Here is a 19621-nt window from a genome sequence, read left to right on the forward strand (position 1 = left end):
CTGGGACCACAGGCATCCGCCACAGTGCCTGGCTATTTTTTGGTTGCAGCCATTATTGTTGTTTGGCGGGCCCGGGCTGGATTCGAACCTGCTACCTTAGGTGTATGTGGCTGGTGCCTTAGCCGCTTGAGCCACAGGCGCTGAGCCGTTTTTTTTTTTTCTTTTTTATTAAATGATAGCTGTGTATATTAATGCAGTCAAGGATAGGCTTTTTTTCAATCCACAGTCAATTGGCTTTTCTTTCCTTTTTTTCCTTTCTTTTCTTCTTTCCTTCTTCCTTCTTTCTTTCTCTCCTTTTTCCTTTCTTCCTTTCTTTCCTTTCTTTCTTCCTTTCCTTTCTTTTTTTGTTTCTTTTCTTTTTTTTCTTGACAGTCTCACTATGTCGCCCTCCTTAGAGTGCTGTAGCATCACAGCTCACAGCAATCTCAAACTCTTGGGCCTAAGTGATTTTCTTACCTCAGCCTCTCAAGGAGCTGGGACTACAGGTACCTGCCACAACGCCTGGCTATTTTTTTGTTGCAGTTATCATTGTTTAGCTGGCCCAGGCCAGGTATGAACCTGCCAGCCTTGGCGGCTGACGCTGTAACCACTGTGCTATGGGTATGGAACCGAGTCATTAGTTTCTTAAAAAGTTATTATGACTATTCTTTTGTTCCATGTATATAAGTATTGTTCCCTTACATTTTTCTTTCTTCTGTTTCTCTTTTTTATACTAAAAACTGTAGGATTGGGGGCTGGGGAAATGAAAGGAGAAAATTACACTGGCAAGGAAGAGTGGGAGGTACTATGTATGTACCTGAACTGTGTGCACTAAACACCTACTAAATTGTTTCTAAGGGAAATCTGGGCCTTGCCCTTCCACCAACAGGAGATGAGAAGGCTTTTTTCTTTTTTTTTTGAGATCAAGTTTCATTTTGTCTCACAGGCTAGAGTACTGTGACCTCAGCCTAGCTCATAGCAACCTCAAACTTCTGGCCTCAAATTTTTGCCTCAGCCTCTTGAGTATCTGGGACTACAGGTGTATACCACCACACCTGGGTAACTTTTCTGTTTTTAGTGGGAATTGGTCCTCCTCTTTCTCAGGTTGGTCTTGAACTCCTGAGCTTAAAGGATCTTCCTGCCTCAGCCTCCTGGAGTTGTAGGATTACAGGTGTCTGCTACTATGCCCAGCCCCCAAAGACCCTTTATTCAGAGGGTGTCTTTGGGAGGGTCATCAAAGATCATCAACCCTGCCTCCACTCAACTGTTAAAGCTTATGATTTGCTAATTATTTGGCAACATAGAAGAGTCATGTCACAAAAATACCTGCCAGAGAGAACAATTTCAAACTCACTTCTGTCCAAACTATCTAAAATTCAACTTGGTTTGAAACTATATTTACTGAATAACATTCTGTTCACTCAACAATTTCTATTAGAGTTCATCATTGGGGTGCCACACTGAGTTACCAATATGCTGAGATATTACTTTCCCCCAGGTTGTGGTCAGAGCAGCTTCTTCTGTTATTCCAAGTATGTTGTAAAAAAATCACTGTGTATGTGTGTGTGTGTGTGTGTGTGTGTGTGTCCCACATAGACGAAACATTGATTGTTGTCTCCTAAAGTTTGGACATCTGCATTGTAATATCCTGGAGTGATTATTATATATGAAAGTTTTCTATCCTAGATATACAAGATTCTGTAACAGTGGTTCTTAACCTTCCTAATGTTGTGGCCCTTTAATACAGTTCCTGTGGGTTGCGACCCACAGGTTGAGAACTGCTGCATAAGATTGTACTTTTGGGGAGTGGGTGGGATGGTGGGACTTAGGTATCTGCATTTTTTTTTTTTTTGACAAGCTTAGCATTGAATAACGGCTTGCTAAAGTTTGAGAATGATTGTTGTTGATCTTATGGAGTGGAAGGTTAATGACAGCAGTTTTGGATATGCTCTGTTTAAGATAGAAATGTCTAGTATACAGAATAGAGAAAGAGGCTGGAGAATGAGAAGATAACTAATTGTATGTGAAGCTCTAAGAATGGGTGAAAATGCACAGGAAGGAATATTAGAATAAGAGGGAAGGAAGCATAGGACTGTCAGCTGGAGAATGTGAGCATAAAGAGGCAAGTTTGGGAAGAGTACTAGATTCTGAGGTCAGGCAGAGATGGGAGAACCAGCTGGCCTGGTACCTGAGAGACGAGGTTTAGTGATAGGAGGATTGAAGAGTTCCCATGACATGTAACGTCAAGGTTCATTAGTGTCCTTGATGAGGGTGGATGAGTGGGCACCATGGTAACAAGATCTAGATTTGCAGTGAGTGAAGTGGAAGTGAGTGGGAGGTAAAGAGACTGAGTGTTTATGGCTCTTTAAAGAACTTAACTGTGAAGGGAAGAAGGGAAAATGATGATTTAAAGGTAATGTAGGGTCAAGGGAAGTGGGAAAAATTCAATGTATAGGATAGGAATATAATTGATAGAGCAGGGGTCTAGAGAAGATAGTCATATGGGATCAGGTACACAGATGGGTTAACCTTGAGCAGGTGGGGGAACATTTTCCCATTGTGACAGAAGGCAAGAAGGTAAGAATGGATGTAGATGTAGACAGATTTATAGGGAAGTTGAGACAGTAATGTCAGTTGACCCCAACTTTTTTATTTTTTCCCCCAAGACTCTCACTTTGTCTCCTTGAAACAGTGTTATCGTCATAGCTCACTCTAACCTCAAACTCTTAGATTTAAGTGATCCTTCTGCCTTAGCTTCTTCTTTCTTTTCTTTTTTTTTTTTTTGAGACAGAGTCTCACTATGTCACCCTTGGGAGAGTGCTGTGGCATCACAACTTACAGCAACCTCACACTCTTGGGCTTAAGCGATTCTCTTGCCTCAGCCTCCCAAGTAGCTGGGACTGCAGTCGCCCACCACAGTGCCCTACTATTTTTTTTGTTGCAGTTGTCATTGTTGTTTAGCTGGCCTGGGCCAGGTTTGAACCTGCCAGCCTGGGTATATGTGGCCAGCGCCCTAATCACTGAGCATGGGTGCTGCTGGCCTCAGCTTCTGGAGTAGCTGAGACCTGAGGCCTGCATCACCATGCCTGGATAATCTTTCTATTTTTTAAGTAGAAAATGTAATAGTAGAGACAGGGTCTTACTCTTTCCCAAGCTGGTGTCCAACTCCTGAGCTCAAGCAATTTTCCTGCCTCAGCCTCCCAGATTGCTAGGATTATAGGTGTGAGCTACCATGTCCAGCCTGACCCCCCTTTTTTTTAGGTGATCAGAGAATAAGAGAGGGTAGTAGGTACTAGGTATCCTGAAATTGTTTAGGGGAAGCCAACTTGACAAATAGAAAGATTCCTTGCGGGTTAGGCATGGTTGCTCACACCTGTAATCCTAGCACTCTGGGAGGCTGGGGCAGGTGGATTGCTTGAGCTCAGGAGTTCAAAACCAATCTGACCCCAGCGAGACCCTGTCTCTTAAAAAAAATAAATAACTGGGTGTTGTAGTGGGCACCTATAGTCCCAGTTACTTGGGAGACTGAGTATGCAAGAGGATTGCATGAGCCCAGAAGTTTGAGGTTGCTGTGAGCTATGACACTGTGGTACTCTAATGAGGGTGACAAAGCGAGACTCTGTCTTAAAAAAAAAAAAAAAAAGAAAGATTCCTTGCTAATCTTGAGAATACCATTGAAACTATGCATTTAAAGTGGTACCTGCTTTTCTGATTCTCTTACCTCAAGAGATGCAGGCTCTTTAGAGAGACAGACTGAAGAAGAGAGAGAGAATCTGAATAATCCAATTTAGATAATGCCAACCTGTGGATCAGAGTAGAAACCACGCAGACTGATCAAAAGTAGTCCCTACCTTTATCTTTTAGTGACTCAGTACTTATAACACACACAGTACTATCCCTTGGAGCTGGACATATATATGTTCTTATCCATCTGTAATGGGAGATAACATGTGTACCCACTGCTTTAGAGGCAGTTTCAGGGAGCCCTTGCTTTTCAAGTTGAGGATCTGTAGGTGATATCTCTTTTTCTTATTAATTCAGGTGTGATTCTCTTTCAGTATTTTTCTGCCTTTAGACTAAATGGTATGTATGCTGTTTACAACCCTATATGCAATGGTAGGGGAAAAGAGGAGAAGGAAAATTTAAAATATTAAGATGAAAGAGTAGGAAAATTGATAACTCAAGGTTAAGTCCCATTGGGGACTGCATTCCCCAGGCTCTGAGTCTTTAATGCCTGCCTGTTCATTAATCCCTAAGTAATTTCATATTATAATAATCAACTATAGCTTGAAATATGTGAGAATCATACTGTTACCTGAGATCTGGTTACTTTGGTGGTCCTGGAGACTGTTCTAGTAATCATGCATTTTGCTTCAGGGGATTAGCTTGTTACCAGGTGGACTTGGCCATCCTGACTTCTTAACCCTGAAGACAGAACTATATTGAAGTTGAATCTTGGTTATTTAGTGAGTAAAAATGGGGATTATGGGGATTAGGGCAGGTTATATGGGAAGCTCAGTGGGGAGTATTTTAGAAAAGTTTGGAGATTTAAGTCTTCTTTAAGCCTTTTAGACTTGTCAAGTGACTCCATCACAATAGTATAAGCTCATTCTTTCTAATTAATACCTTTACTTTTAACTTAGGAAAACTGGAGAGACTTGTCAATCCATTTGTTACTGTAATTGAAATTCAGTGAATCAAGCTCTGAATTACATTCTCAATACTGAAATCCCACTGATAAAAGATAAATCTTTCTGGGCTGGGCATGGTGGCTCACACCTGTAATCTTAGGATTCTGGGCCAAGGTGGAAGGATTGCTCAAGCTCAAGAGTTTGAGACTAGCTTGAGCAAAACGAGACCCCATCTTCTACAACAAATCGACAATTTAAGTGGGTGTGGTGGTGGATGCCTGTAGTCCCAGCTGCTTGGGAGTCTGAGTCAGGAGGAATGCTTGAGCCCAGGAGTTTTTGAGGTTGCTGTGAGCTGGACTGAGGCCAAGGCATTCTAGCCCAGGTGAGAGAGACTCTGTCGCAAAGTAAGAAAAAAAAAGAAAAAAAAGAAGTTCTTTCTGTAGCGCCCCAAAGACTCTGAGTTTTATCCTTTACCCTTAAATGACAAGTTTTGAGATTCAAATCTGTCATTCTTATTTTAAATAATCCGGTGACCTTAGATAAAGCTATTTTATTTTATTTTTTGAGACAGAATCTTACTTTGTTGCCCGTGGTAGAGTGCCATGGTGTCATAGCTCACAGCAACCTTAAACTCTTGGGCTTAAGCAATTCTCTTGCCTCAGCCTCCTGAGTGGCTGGGACTACGGGTGCCTGCCATAACATCCAGCTATTTTTAGAGACGAGGTCTCGCTCTTGCTCAGGCTGGTCTCCAACCTGTGAGCTTAGGCAATCCACCCTCCTGGGCCTCCTAGAGTGCTAGGATTACAGGCATGAGCCACCATGCCTGGCCTTAGATAAAGCTATTTTGTATGTAATTTGACATTCCTCCTTCCTGTTCATTTTGCCCATAGCAGCAATTGTCCGTCCACTGGAATTTTACCTGCAGTGGGCCCAGAGTTCCAAATGATTAGAGGTGATCACTTGATTAATTGTTCTGTCACTGTGTATGATGCTACTTATCCCCATCTAAGATATAAATAGGAGTCTTATTGCTTTGTGCCCCAATTCAGCTTATGAACCAATTCAATATACCCTTGCAGGTTTTGGTACCTGCCGTTTATTTTCTGGTACTTATTTCTACATCAATTATCTTTCTCTCTCTCTCTTTCTTTCTTTTTTTTTTTTTTTGCCACAAGTGACAGGAAAGTATGATACATTTAAGTAGAGACTGGAATGAAAGTGAGATAGCACTCCCAAATGCAGGCCAAGTCTTTTTTTTTTTTTGAGACAGACTCTCACTATGTCACCCTTGGTTGAGTGCCGAGGCAACAGAGCTTACAGCAACCTTCAACTCTTGGGCTTAAGAGATTCTCTTGCCTCAGCCTCCCAAGTAGCTGGGATTACAGGTACCTGACACAACACCCGGCTATTTTCTGTTGCAGCTGTCATTGTTGTTTAGTTGGCCCAGGCTGGGTTCAAACCTGCTAGCCTTGGTATATGTGGCTGGCGCTGTAACAACTGTGCTATGGAGGCTGAACCACAGACCAAGTCTCTCTCTCTTTCTTTTTTTTTTTTTTTAGAAACAGAGTCTTACTTTATGGCCCTCGGTAGAGTGCCGTAGCATCATAGCTCACAGCAACCTCCAACTCCTGGGCTTAGGCAATTCTCTTGCCTCAGCCTCCGGAGTAGCTGGGACTATAGGCGCCTGCCACAATACCAGGGCAATTTGGTTGCAATTTGGCTGGGGCCAGGTTTGAACCTGCTACCTGCGGTATATGGGGCCAGTGTCCTACTCAGTGAGCCACAGGCGCTGCCCAACACAGGCCAAGTTTTTTTTTTTTTTTTTTTTTTTGAGGCAGAGCCTCAAGCTGTCGCCCTGGGTAAAGTGCTGTGGTGTCATAGCTCACAACAACCTCCAACTCCTGGCCTTAAGCAATTCTCTTCCCTCAGCCTCCCAAGTAGCTGGGACTACAGGCACCCACCGCAATCCCTGGCTATTTTTTGGTTGTAGTTGTCATTGTTGTTTGGCAGGCCTGGGCTGGATTCGAACCCTCTAGCTCTGGTGTATGTGGCCAATGCCTTAGCTGCTTGAACTATAGGCCCCGAGCCACAGGCCAAGTCTTAATGGGGACAGGAATAAGCATGGGTCCAGGGACCTTGTGGACCTCTGAGAGGTCACCACTAGGTCATCCGGTACCAGATTCTTGATGACTTATGTGTCTTCATTTGGGATTGGAGTTCCCAGGTTAGCACCTCTTTCATAGGATTATTTGAGGATTTAACGAGTTAGAACATGTAAACTACTTAGACCATTGCTTGGCACATAGTAAGCTTTTAATAAGTATGTAGAACTTCTACTTTTAAGTAGATGGAAAAAAAGTCTGTTAGGGTTACTATAACAAAGTACTACAAAGTGGGTGGCTTAAAATAATAGAAATTACCCTCTCATACTTCTGGAAGCTAGAAGTGTGGCAGGCCGTCTACCTCTGACCCTCTAGGATTCTTCCTTGTCTCTTCTAGCTTCTGGGAGCCACAGGCACTCTTTGGCTTACAGATGCATCACTCTAGACTCTGCCTCCACTGTCACATGAATATGACCTCCATGTCATATTCTCCCTGTGTGTCTCTGTCTTTACATGCCATTCATTAAAAAAAAAAATTAATTAATTTATTGTTATTATTTTTGAGACAGAGTCTTGCTTTGTTGCCTTTGGTAGTGCCATGGCATTGTAACTCAGAGCAACCTCAAACTCCTGGGCTCAAGTGATCTCTTGCTTCAGCCTCCCAAGTACCTAGGATTACAGGTGCCCGCCACAACACCTGGCTATTTTTAAAGACAGCGTCTCATTCTTGCTCAGGCTGGTCTTGAACTCCTGAGCTTAGGCAATCCATCTACCTTGGCCTCCCAGAGTGCTAGGATTATAGGCGTGAATCACCATGCTCAACCTCTATTTTTATTAATAATAATTATTATTTTTTTGCAGTTTTGGCTAGGGCTGGGCTTGAACCTGCCACCTCCAGTATATGGGGCCAGTGCCCTACTCCTTGAGCCACAGGCGCCGCCCTATTTTTATTAATTTTTTTATGAGATGGGGTCTCGTTGTGTTGCCCTGGCTAGAGTACAGTGGCTATTTGCAGATGTGATCATGGGACACCGTAGCCTCAAACTCCTGTGCTCAAGTGATTCTCCTGTCTCATCCTCCCGAGTTATTGGGACTACAGGCTACCACACCTGGCCTCATGTGGCAGTCTCCTCTTCATGTCTGTTTTCTCTTCTTGAAAGATATTAATCAAGTCCTATCACACACCTAATTGATAGTGACCTCATTTAAACGTGATTACATTTGCAAAGACCTATTTCCAAATCAGGTCACATTCACAGGTACCTGGGGTTAAGACTTCAACATAATTTTGGGGCAGGGGTGAGGGACACAATTTAACTCACAATAGCCTAGCCGTCTTACCACTTCCCTCTCATATACCCAAGACTAGATATTGTTAAACAATGTGCTTTATCTATTGAGGACTAGGAACCCAATTGTGTTTTCATCAGCCACAACCCATTGTAGAGTTGACACTTTATGATGAAATCAGTTCCAGGGGTGTCCAATGTATAGCCTGTGGGCTGCATGCGATTATTTGAAGCCTGTTTACTTTTATTACATCTATTATTGACATAGTGACCTTTGTATATGAAGCAAGACTGGTTTTGTTTAATTTTTTAATTTTTAGATATCTCTTTTAGACATTACAAAGTTTTTATCCAAAGAAATTTGCTAATGTTTGTTTCTTCCTATATCTTTTAAAAATCTCTCTACAGACAAAATAATTGTGGGTAGCTTTATGGGATACTTAAGAATCTTCAATCCCCATCCTTTAAAAACAAGAGATGGAGCTCAAGCTGAAGATTTGCTTCTAGAAGTACATCTGCGAGATCCAATACTTCAAGTGGAAGTAGGAAAGTTTGTATCGTAAGTACAGCCTAATTTTGGTATTTTACTTGGAGTATGTCAATCCAAGTAAAATACTTAGAGTGTGTCACTTCTGTGGATTCTTCAAAGAAGAATATCCATAAATTAGAAATATATTCTGTATTGTTACCTAGGTGTTCCTTATATACTGAAGGCTTTTTTATGTGGAAACTTACGCATTTAAGATAGAATAATTTAGGGCTTTTTTATAGTAACAGACCTAAGATGCTTGACATTGAACCCTAAAGGAAAAGAGGTATGCTTTTGAAAATAACCAAATAAAGAAATAGGAGGTTATATAAGTGTCTGTTTAAGTAATTATATGAAGTAGCAGATAAGCATTACTTTGTGGCTCATAACTTTAAAGTTTTAAAATGAATTACTTATTTGGGTTAGAGAGGTCCTTCTTCCTTGAAAGAAGTCAGCTCATTCCACAAAGTTAGTCTTACCTCTATAATATCTCTATTTCAAAGTTCTTTACTTTTTTTTTTTTTGAGACAGAGTCTCACTTTGTTGCCCTCGGTAGAGTGCTGTAGTGTCGCAGCTCACAGCAACCTCCAGCTCTTGGGCATGGGTAATTCTCTTGCGTCATCCTCCTGAGTAGCTGTGACTACAGGCGCCTGCCTGTATTTTTTTTTTTTTTTAGGTTGGGCCAGGGCCGGGTTTGAACCCGCCACCCTCAGTATATGGGGCTGGCCCCCTACTCACTGAGCCATAGGCGCCACATCTCAAAGTAGTTTACTTTTGAACCTAATTTATTTTAGCAAACCATTTATTAGCTTGAACTTCATATATTTTTTAAATGACATTGCTGATTTTCTCTCATTTTCCTAAAATTAAGCTCTTTATTTTTTTTTAAGACAGTCTCATTTTGTCACCTTTGGTAAGTTCTGTGCATCATAGCTCACAGCAACCTCAAACTCTTGGGCTCAAGAGATCCTCTTGCCTTAGTTTTTCATTTTTAGTAGAGACAGGGGTCTCACTCTTGCTCAGGCTGGTCTTGAACTCATGAGCTAAGCACTCCGCCTGCCTCGGCCTCTCACAGTGCTAGGATGTGAGCCACTGCGCCCAGTGGTATATTCTATTTGCTTATCATAACTCATGGGTCCCAGGTGCCATTTATTCAGAGCTCTGAGTCCTGCTTGAAAACCAAACAACCTTTCATGAACATTAACCTTCTTTTAGTGATATGTTTCATTCTGTTTGGAAGCTGAAGATTGGGTGCATTGGGCCAGGGTACAAGATGAGAATTTTATGTGCTGTGACAGGCAAGATTGGGGAGATTTTGTTGGGAAATATATACTCCATCTAAAAGCAGATGATGATCAGGTGCCCATCATGTGCCTAGTATATATTAGATATGATGAATTTATAAAGTAAGGAGACAAAAGGATTCTTGTCTCTAAAAAGCATTTTTACCTTTCCATGTAGAAGAAAAAAAGTGAAACGCTATCAGTCATTCTGTACAGTAGTCCTTGAAGTGTATTGCTCATGTATGTGATCGTTTACTGGGAGGGGAGGAGCTCAAGAGAGCCTCCTGTCTTGATCTCCCAGAGTGCTAGGATTATAGTGATTGAATCAATAACCTTAACTGTAAGGCAGATATGATCTGCGTTTAGAGATGAGGAAACTAGATCTCATTGCTTAAGTTCACAAAGATAGACTCCTTCCCAGGTCTCTCTGACTCTATACTTTACAATTTTTCCATGACACCATGCTCTTTTCCTGAGCATTATGGAAAAATTGTTTTGAGTATCCAGGATACATGTAAAACATTTCTGAAGACAACATTGATTATGTGATAGTTGTATAATATACATTTGCATTTTCTGATAGAGTGAATGATGAGTATTTATCCATTGTTCCAATGTTTGAAGATATCATCTAATACAATTCTTATTTTGTAAATGAGATACTAACACTCTGAAAGATTAAATGATCACACATATAGTAGGGTACAGAGAGTCAGAACCCTAATCCAGGTCTTTAGATTTCAATTATATTTAGATTTCAATTATAGTCCTTGTAGTTTTGAACAAAATCTGAATCAGAGGATGTACACTGGAGGTTTGCTTGCATATGTGAGCCTGCACAATGTTTTACATTTAAAAGCATTGCCAACATTTCTGCATAAAATTTCTTTTTTCTGGCTTTTCTTGAAAAATGTAAGCATCTTGCCATAAACCCAGAACCAAGTAGTAGCCACCTCCTTTAGTCTGGCCCCAGTCTCTGGTTAATTACAGCCATTTATATCTACTCAACCACTGGCTTGGCCCTTGAAGACTGAATTTAGCATCTCTAGACTGTGCCATGGCTGCTGTTTCTGAAACCACTTGATATGGCCTAAGAAGTGTAGTGGTGATATTGGTAGTTTATTTCCATTTGAGATTTAGTTCAAACTCAAATATTTTTAATACTTTTAATGAAATTTCAGAGCTGGAAATGATATATGCAATTTACTAATAGTGATTAGCCTTTTGTGGTACTTTATACTTTACAAGGTGCTTTCATGTTATTTTGTTTCTTACCTTTTTTTTTTGAGACTGAGTCTTACTCTGTTTCCCAGTCTAGAATGCCATGGCATTAGGCTAGCTCACAGCAACCACAAACTCCTGGGTTCCAGTGATCCTCCTGCCTCAGCCTCCCAAGTAGCTGGGACTATAGGTGCCTACCATCACACCTGGTTGATTTTTCTATTTTTAGGAAAGACAGGGTTTCACTCTTGATCAGGCTGGTCTTATTCCTGAGCTTAAGAGATCCTCTTCTCTTGATCTCCCAGAGTGCTAGGATTATAGGCATGAGCCATCCATTATGCTTAACCTATTTTATTTTATTTAATTGAAATCTCTTATTTTCCAGAAGGAGAAACAGGCTTAGAGAGATCAAGCAACTTGCTTAAAGTCACTGGTGTATTAGATAGGAAGACAGGACCAGGACTTGGATTTCTTTATTGAAAGAAAGAGCACTCACAAAAGGGCTTCACATCTGACTCTTTCCTGGAGGCTCCATTGGCTTCAATGTGAAGGCAGCTCCTTGAGGCAGAGTCCTTGAGCCTCTGGGATTGTCAAATTGGCTATATTTTAGTTTAGAATGTTAATTAATAGATTGTTTTATTTACTCAAGTGGCTGTGGTTATAAAATCTTTTTGAAATTATTTTATAACATTTTGGTTATATTTGAAACTAGTATTTAAAAACTTTTAAAACTTTCTCCATTTTTCAGAGGTACAGAAATGCTGCATTTGGCTGTGTTGCATTCTAGAAAACTTTGTGTCTACTTTGTCTCAGGTATGAAATTTTTTTTTTCTAATGTAGCATTTATATTACAAACTGGACTTCTTAGTATTATATAAGAATAGATATTCCCTAGTGCTGACTTGGTAGAGAACACAAAACATCCAGTTGAAGGTTTTCTTGTCTTGTAATAGTTATTACATTACATTTTTTTTTGTCTGCTGTTTTCATTTTTATTTCTAGCAGAGAATTCCTCATAATCTCCTGCTTTCCAGGACTTGTATTCAGGATTGCCTGTAACTAATAGAGGGCCATTTTGGGTCCTTAGGGCACTCAAGTCTTAAGAAATGTTCTACAGCAGTGGTCCCCAACCTTTTTTGGCACCAGGGACCAGTTTTATGGAAGATAAATTTGCCATGGACTGGTGGAGAGGATGGTTTTGATATGAGCCAAGCAATTGGTCTATTATGGTCTCTATATAGTCTAACCTCTCTGGTAACGATAATCCGTATTTACAGGTGCTCCCCAGCAGTAGAGTCACTGCCTCAGCTTCACCTCTGATCATCAGGCATTAGATTCCCATAAGGAGGGGCAACCTAGATCCCTCACATGTGTAGTTTACAGTAGAGTTCACTCTCCTATGAGATTCTAATGCTGATCCTTCTGACAGGAGGTGGAACTCGGGTGGTGTTGCAAGTGGTGGGGAGCAACTGTAAATATAGATGAAGCTTCCTTCATTCACCCCTGCTCACCTTCCTGGTGGCTGGGTTCCTAACAAGCCATGGACCAGTACCAGTCAGTGGCCTGGGGATTGGGAACCACAGTTCTAACCTAACAAAATTGATTGGATGCTGAATCATAGTGGTTTGAAGTATATTTCTCTAGTGACCCTCAAGTATTTTTACAATTCCAATTTCTTAGCTTTTGGTTGTCTTCACTCAACTCAGGCCTCAAGGTGTTTATTTTGAGGCTTAATCAGGTTTCATTCTCCTACTGAGTTCTGTGGGTACAAGTTTAGTAGTTACCTGTGGTGTGATTTCAACATTTTGGCCCTTATTAAATTTAAAGGCTAATGTACATTTAAAAAATTTCAATTATTAGATAAGTTTTAGTTCAGGTTGAGAGTTATTTTCATGGATGTCAACATTGGGGAATTTTTTATGGGTGTGATAAAGCTAAGTGTCTCTGGGGCTATTCTTTTTTTTTTTTTTTAGAAACAGCATCTCACTTTGTTGCCCTCCATAGAGTGCTATGGCATCACACAGCTCATAGCAACCTCCAGCTCCTGGGCTTAGGCGATTCTCTTGCCTCTGCCTCCTGAGTAGCTGGGACTATAGGTGCCCACCACAACGCCTGGCTATTTTTTTGTTGCAGTTTGGCCGGGCGCTGGGTTTGAACCTGCCACCCTCCGTATATGGGGGCCTGGTGCTCTACCCACTGAGCTACAGGTGCCGCCCGAGAGTATTCTTTATATAAAAGATACTTATCTTTGGAGTTTGCTGTAAACATTAGCTTCTATGATTTGGATTCTGCAGACTTCTTCTCTTCTTTTGGGTTTTCTTTGTATTTTGCTTTCAATTTGTTTAATGATGCATATTTATTGCCGCTGAACTGGATATTCTTAGACAGACTGTTTTGGGGGTAGAGATCTTTTAGATTTTCATAGCAGGTTTGATAAATTGGTAGATGGTATATGGTAGACATCCAGTAAATACTTGATGAGTGAACGAATAAAACCTATTTGTCAGTAGGACTGAGGCAATTACCAGTGGCTCTCTTTTTTTACTTTTTTACCATGTGCTGTTTTTGTCCCTTTCTCTCTTACCACTGTCATTTTATTTTCCATTCTGTATCGGAGGCCTGATGTATACTGTCACTGGTTTCAAGGTAAAAGAACATGGTTTTATGTTCCTCCTCCTAGTGATCTGAACACATTTAGTATTCCAGAAGAAATGGAGACTGTATGACCTATACTGCTTTATTGCATGGATCTCATTGTTCCTCTGATTGTGATTATAAGCCTGTGAACTATGAATGATGTTTCATTAACCAGTTTGTACAGGCCATGGAGGAGGGCAACTTATCCATAGTTACAGTTACTCTAAATCAGTGGTTTTCAACCTTCCTAATGCCGTGACCCTTTAATACAGTTCCTGTGGGTCACAAGCCACAGGTTGCAAACTGTTGCTCCAAATATTTCTTGTAGAATTACTTTCTTCTGGGGGCTCCATAGGGGGACTCTGAGCAAGGCAGAATGGGATATTGTAGAAACTAGAAATTATATTGGACCACTTGGCCTTCCCTGGTCCTGTTTGAAGTATGGCCCAGAAAGGCAGAAGCTTCTAGATTTCCACTGGGGCTTAGAGCATAAACTAATGATAAAATGTGTGCTTATCAAAAAAGCCTACTGAAAGAAACTGGTGTTTTTGGTGAAAAATTGTTTATAGGACATTGGTATCCTTCCAATAAGTGTTGAAAATGAAAATTATTTGCTGAGGAAATGGTGATTTTTATTGCCCTTTTATTCTTTGTATTCATTTAAAAGCTTTGTGTTCTCTGGGGACTAGGATTTGTCCAAACTACATTCCCTTTTGCCCCACCTCATTTCCCTTCTGTTTCTCATTTCTTCAGCCTCTTATGATATTCATAGGCTGACAATTTGTGTATTTTTCCTGGCCTGGCTTAAATTGAGAATCATGGGAAATTAATGTTTTCATTCTCTTGAATGTTTCTTGAGGTTCCAGACTGAACTTTTACCTAGCTTTTACTGTAATGGGATGCATAAACATTTTCTAGTTGAAGTAAAACCTCTGGTGTCAGCAGATGAACATGTGAGCTGAACTTGACATCTTTCCGTTAACTGCTCCCTCCCCAACTATTTTTTATTTTCTTTTATAGTCTATGTAGTCTATGTGCTTTTTTTTTCTTTTTAATTGAGGTGAACTAGAGGTCACTTTCTAAAGTTAAGTCTCCTGGACTTAACAAAGAACCCTTAAAAGTCAGAGGTTACTGTGCTGATTTCTTTTTGGTGAGCGGTATGTCCTCAAATATATGCTTAATGGAAACAGGGTCTTGCTGACCTGAAGTTAGCCTATCTGATCCTCCGGTAAAGACAAAGTTTCACATAGTATCTCAGATTCCTTTCTGATGGGCTTTAGTGTTTCAGTAAATGGTTACAGATGTACATATTTTTTATTGTTTTATTTTATTATTTTTTTGAGACAGAGTCTCACTATGTTGCCCTCGGTAGAGTGCTGTGGTGTCACAACTCGCAGCAACCTCAAACTCTTGGGCTTAAGTGATTCTCTTGCCTCACCCTCCCAAGTAGCTGGGACTACAGGCACCTGCCACAATGCCAGCTGTTTCTTTGGTTGCAGTTGTCACTGTTGTTTAGCAGGTCTGCGCTGGGTTCGAACCTGCCAGCCTGGGAGCATGTGGCCAGCACCCTAACCACTGAGTTATGGGCACCGAGCCAGGATTATGTTCTTTTTAATATTCTTTTCCAAAAATGTGTACGACTCAACAAACAATTACTAAGCATCTGACTTATTTATAAAATATTGACGGCTGCCATGAGGAGGCAAAAAAGATGTGGTTCTTTACTTTTGACAGGCTTGTGTACTGTAATTTAGTTATTTAACACAATGTACCTTTACTTGATCTGCAATGGCTTTGAATTTATTTAACATCCTAGATTGCTCAAAAGTTATCTAAAATTGTACTGAAAACTTGTCAAGATGACCTTTGATTTTCTAAAGAATTTTTTGATCTTGTTTAAATCAGATGGAATTGCCAATAGCATAAGTGTTCGAATATTCACGTACTTTCTAATTGATGAAACGTTATACAGGGTGGCCATAGAGTTCATGTGCAATGTAAAATTATATTTATGGCCACCCTGTATTAACTTTAGCTTTATGTAAACTATAATCATATGTACTTAGTATATTCAGTCTGTATATCTAAGGGCAAAATCTGTTTCAATAATTTTAACATTATATCATTGATTGCTTTTTATGGGGAAAAAAGGTTAGACATTTTAGATTCTCCTATGCTGTCTTTAGTACAACATAGTCATCTAAGGAAGATAGTCTTTATTTATAATAGTTGCATTTTTAAGTTTTAAAGTCCCGTTACCTCAAACTTAAAATTTACCAGTGCATTTGGTGTTTTACAGACAACTTCCAGTGTCATTTCACACTGAATTTGTTTAAATATTGACTGCTGACTCATGGTCTTCTCTGACGTGAGTTCCTATTGTTCCGATCTGCCTTTTGGCTAGCAGGCCTGCATTAAGTGCTTCCCTATTCAGAGGGATTGATCTGATTATAGGTGCATACAGAATTCAAATTTGTAATTTCTGTAGTGGTAGACCAACACTTCTGGAGCTTCTTTTTTGGTGTCTTGGAGGGAAGGACTTTCTTTAGATTAATCCCATAGGTTTTTGTTTTGTTTTATTTTCTTTTTTCCCCATGTGACTGGTTAGGTGTGATTTACCCCTCAGTTTTTTAGTACCTCACTGATTTTACTACCTTTTAGATTCCAGGAAGCCTTCATCTCCTATCAGGGTAAGCTGGCAAATCTGAATATTTCTCTTTCTTTTTTTTTTTTGAGACAGAGTCTCAAGCTGTCACCCTGGGTAGAGTCCTGTGGCATTACAGTTTGTTCTCTTTGTTTTTTATTTTAATGGTATTGTTGCAAGAAGACAAGGCCCAACAGAGAGACAGAGCACCCAAACACCATAGTTATAAGAGGAAGGGCTTTATTCATTGGCCGGGAGCTTCCAAATGGCCGCGCTCCCGGACTGGCTTGGTCTTTCCCTTTTTATTGACAGTCAAAAAGTTCCACCCCACAGGTACACTTCCCATTGGCCAGTTTGAATCAAGCGGGAGAAGCTACTCCAGCCCCTACAGAACTACAGGATTTCACAGAACTTGGAAATTTCCAAGTTCCAGGAGGTTAAGCCTATAAATTCCCAAGAGCTGAGTCACCATGGAGAGGGCCCTGCAGGTGCATCCTTGTGGTCTCCCTGAGAAGACCTGTTTTCCCGGACCTCGCCCCTCTCTGGTATCCTCTCTCAGTATGTGAAAGTATTGTTAACTATTTTCAAAGGGTCATGGGCTGAGTAGAAATGATTTTTCTCCAAGAAATTCTCCCTTTTGAGTTTTATCTCTTTTACCTGGTAAAAGAAAAACTTCAGACAAATTAAATTTAAAATAGTTTAATTGAGCAAAGAATTACTCTACTTGGGAATAGGGTGGCCCTCAGAACCTGTAGAGGTTCAGAGAGCTCTGCTCTTCAACATGGGCAGGGAAATTTATGGATTGAAAATGGAAGCAAGGTACAGAAACAGTTTGCTGGATTATAGCTCAGCAATTGCTTTATGAGCATGGTCTCATTAGTTGGCTACCTACGATTAGCTGAAGGTCAGCTGCTGTGATTAGCTGAGACTGTTCTAAAGTTAGGCTTTCAGTTTGTTTACATACTAAGTTAGATAGTACTTGGTTTCTGGTAACCCAAAGTACAGAGGAATCCTCAGGCCTGTTGGGTGGTGATGTCTCACAGGGAGAGAAAGACAGTTTGGCTGCGGGTGCAAGCTCACTCCTGGAATTGTATGAAAGCAAGAAACGACTACTACTGGGGTGGCAGTAGCAAAATGTCTTTATTCACGACCACCTTTTATAGTAAACTAATCACGTACACCACATTGATCAATAATCTTGACATTCTGTATTCTTATCTTAAACTATAGAAAAGAAAAAGTCCAGGAAAGTAAGATAACCATCTTAGACTAGCCTCAAGCTATTCCTTTAAAGGTCTGAAACAATGAAACAACCCTGCATTATCTGACTTCCATTGTCAAAGTTAAAGGTCAGGACAAACAGGAAAGTGAAACTTTTTCTTCCATGTATTCAATTAAGTTTCCGAGAAACAGGTTCAACGACTATTTTCTTGCAGTTTGGAAGCCCCCCCACTCCCCCCACCCCCCTGCTTTTATGATGGAGTTTTTCTCACTCACATCAACCTTTGAGTCATGACTTCTGCACAGATGGGCCATCAACCCTTATCTGGCAGGCAGGCTGACTGCATGGTTAGAGTTCCATGCAGGAGGTTGTTATCACCTTACCTGCAGGCCCTGCCATGCTCTCCCAGGCAGCTAGGCTTCTACAAAATACACAATACTCATGAATCTTTTTGCTTAGTTTCTGGAATTAAAAGAGCACATTTCATTTAGCTAGTTTTATGTGGGCATTCCTCCCACACAGGCCAAATTTCATTTAATTTAACCCAACCTTCCATCTTTCAAGGTGAAAGATGTATACAGTCCAAAGAGAAGCCAGAGTATAATCTTCCACCATTCAAAGGAAGATGGAAGGGCCACATTGAGAGAGGTGAAGGTGGTATAGGGGAGGGAAAAAAAACTTTTTCTCTACCCATCGGAGGTTTTCTTTCTTTCTTTCTTTCTTCTTCGTATTCTTCTTTTTTTTTTTCTTGAGACAATCTCACTATGTTGCCCTTGGTAGAGTGCCCTAGCATCATAGCTCACAGAAACCTCCAACTCCTGGGCTTAAGTGATCCTCTTGTCTCAGCCTCTTGAGTAGCTGGAACCACAGGTGCCCACCACAACACCCAGCTACTTTTTAGAGATGGGGTCTTGTTCTTGCTCAGGCTGGTCTTGAACTGATCTCTAGCAGTCTACCCATCTTGGCCTCTGAGAGTGCTGGGATTATTGGCATGAGTCCTCATAGGTTTTCTAGTTGGGACCCTGCAAATTAGACTGGCTAAAGACAAACAGAAATGTATTAACATGTGCATTGCACATGTGTAGTTGGGAACATCAGCCATGAGTAATCCATAGGTGCAGTTGGAATTTGGGTTTGAAGGCCATTTTAGGCTGAACAAAGGAAAATTGGTTTTGGGTATCTGGGCAGCAAACGCAAGTTATGATAAGATGATCAAGAAACGTATGCTAAACACTGATTATTTAGTGAAGTTTCTTGTGTTGATTTAAGTTGGGCCTTCTCCACTGATAAGAGTCCTCTTTGTGACACTAGAGTGGGACGTATCTTTATAAATGGAGATTTCCTTTATAAATGTAAATTTATTTTACAAAAGTTAAACTTCTGCCCTGTTTTTATAGTTTTTCCTGTTATTTATGTCTTCTAGTTCAAAATAATCTATTGCCAAATAGGTCTATTTTGGGATAGCATAGTCAGGCACCCATCAGTGGAAATTGCATGTTCTTTTTTTTTTTTTTTTTATTGAATGGTAACTATGTACATTAATGCACTTCTGGGGTACAGTGTGGGGTTTTCACATACAATTTGAAACATTTCCATCAAACTAGTTAACATAGCCTTCATGTCATTTTCTTAGTTATTGTGTTAAAACGTTCATATTCTACTTAGAAAGATTCACTTGTACCCTTGTAAGATAAACCACAGAAGTGATCCCTCCAATCCCCCTCCCTCTACCCATTCCGCCCCTCCCTCTCCCTCTCCCCTCCCCGTATTCTTAGGCTGTTATTAGGTTATAGCTTTCATATGAAAGGTATCAATTAATTTCATAATAGGGGTGTGTACATTGGATACTTTTTCTTCCATTCTTGTGATACTTTGCTAAGAACATTTTCCAGCTCCATCCATGTGAACATGAAGGACATAAAGTCTCCATCCTTCTTAATGGCTACATAGTATTCCATGGTGTACATATACCACAGTTTGTTGATCGATTTGTGGATTGATGGGCACTTGGGGTTCTTCCATGACCTGGCAATTATGAATTGGGCTGCAGTAAACATTCTGATACAAATATCTTTGTTGTAATG

The 19621-nt window shown here is 40.4% G+C and overlaps 1 protein-coding gene across 1 annotated transcript in view; it reads left to right on the forward strand.

Moving 5' to 3' along the window:
- Window positions 1-19621, forward strand: part of BBS9 (Bardet-Biedl syndrome 9) — a 462348-nt gene that overhangs the window by 8909 nt on the left and 433818 nt on the right. Inside the window, exons 3-4 of the mRNA XM_003788573.2 lie at window positions 8410-8560; window positions 11783-11847. Of these exons, the coding sequence (XP_003788621.1) occupies window positions 8410-8560; window positions 11783-11847 (216 nt within the window). The remainder of the gene's footprint in view (window positions 1-8409; window positions 8561-11782; window positions 11848-19621) is intronic.

The sequence above is a fragment of the Otolemur garnettii genome, unplaced genomic scaffold, assembly GCF_000181295.1.
Source record: "Otolemur garnettii isolate 467f Iridium unplaced genomic scaffold, OtoGar3 scaffold00028, whole genome shotgun sequence".
In the NCBI taxonomy this organism is placed as follows: domain Eukaryota; kingdom Metazoa; phylum Chordata; class Mammalia; order Primates; family Galagidae; genus Otolemur; species Otolemur garnettii.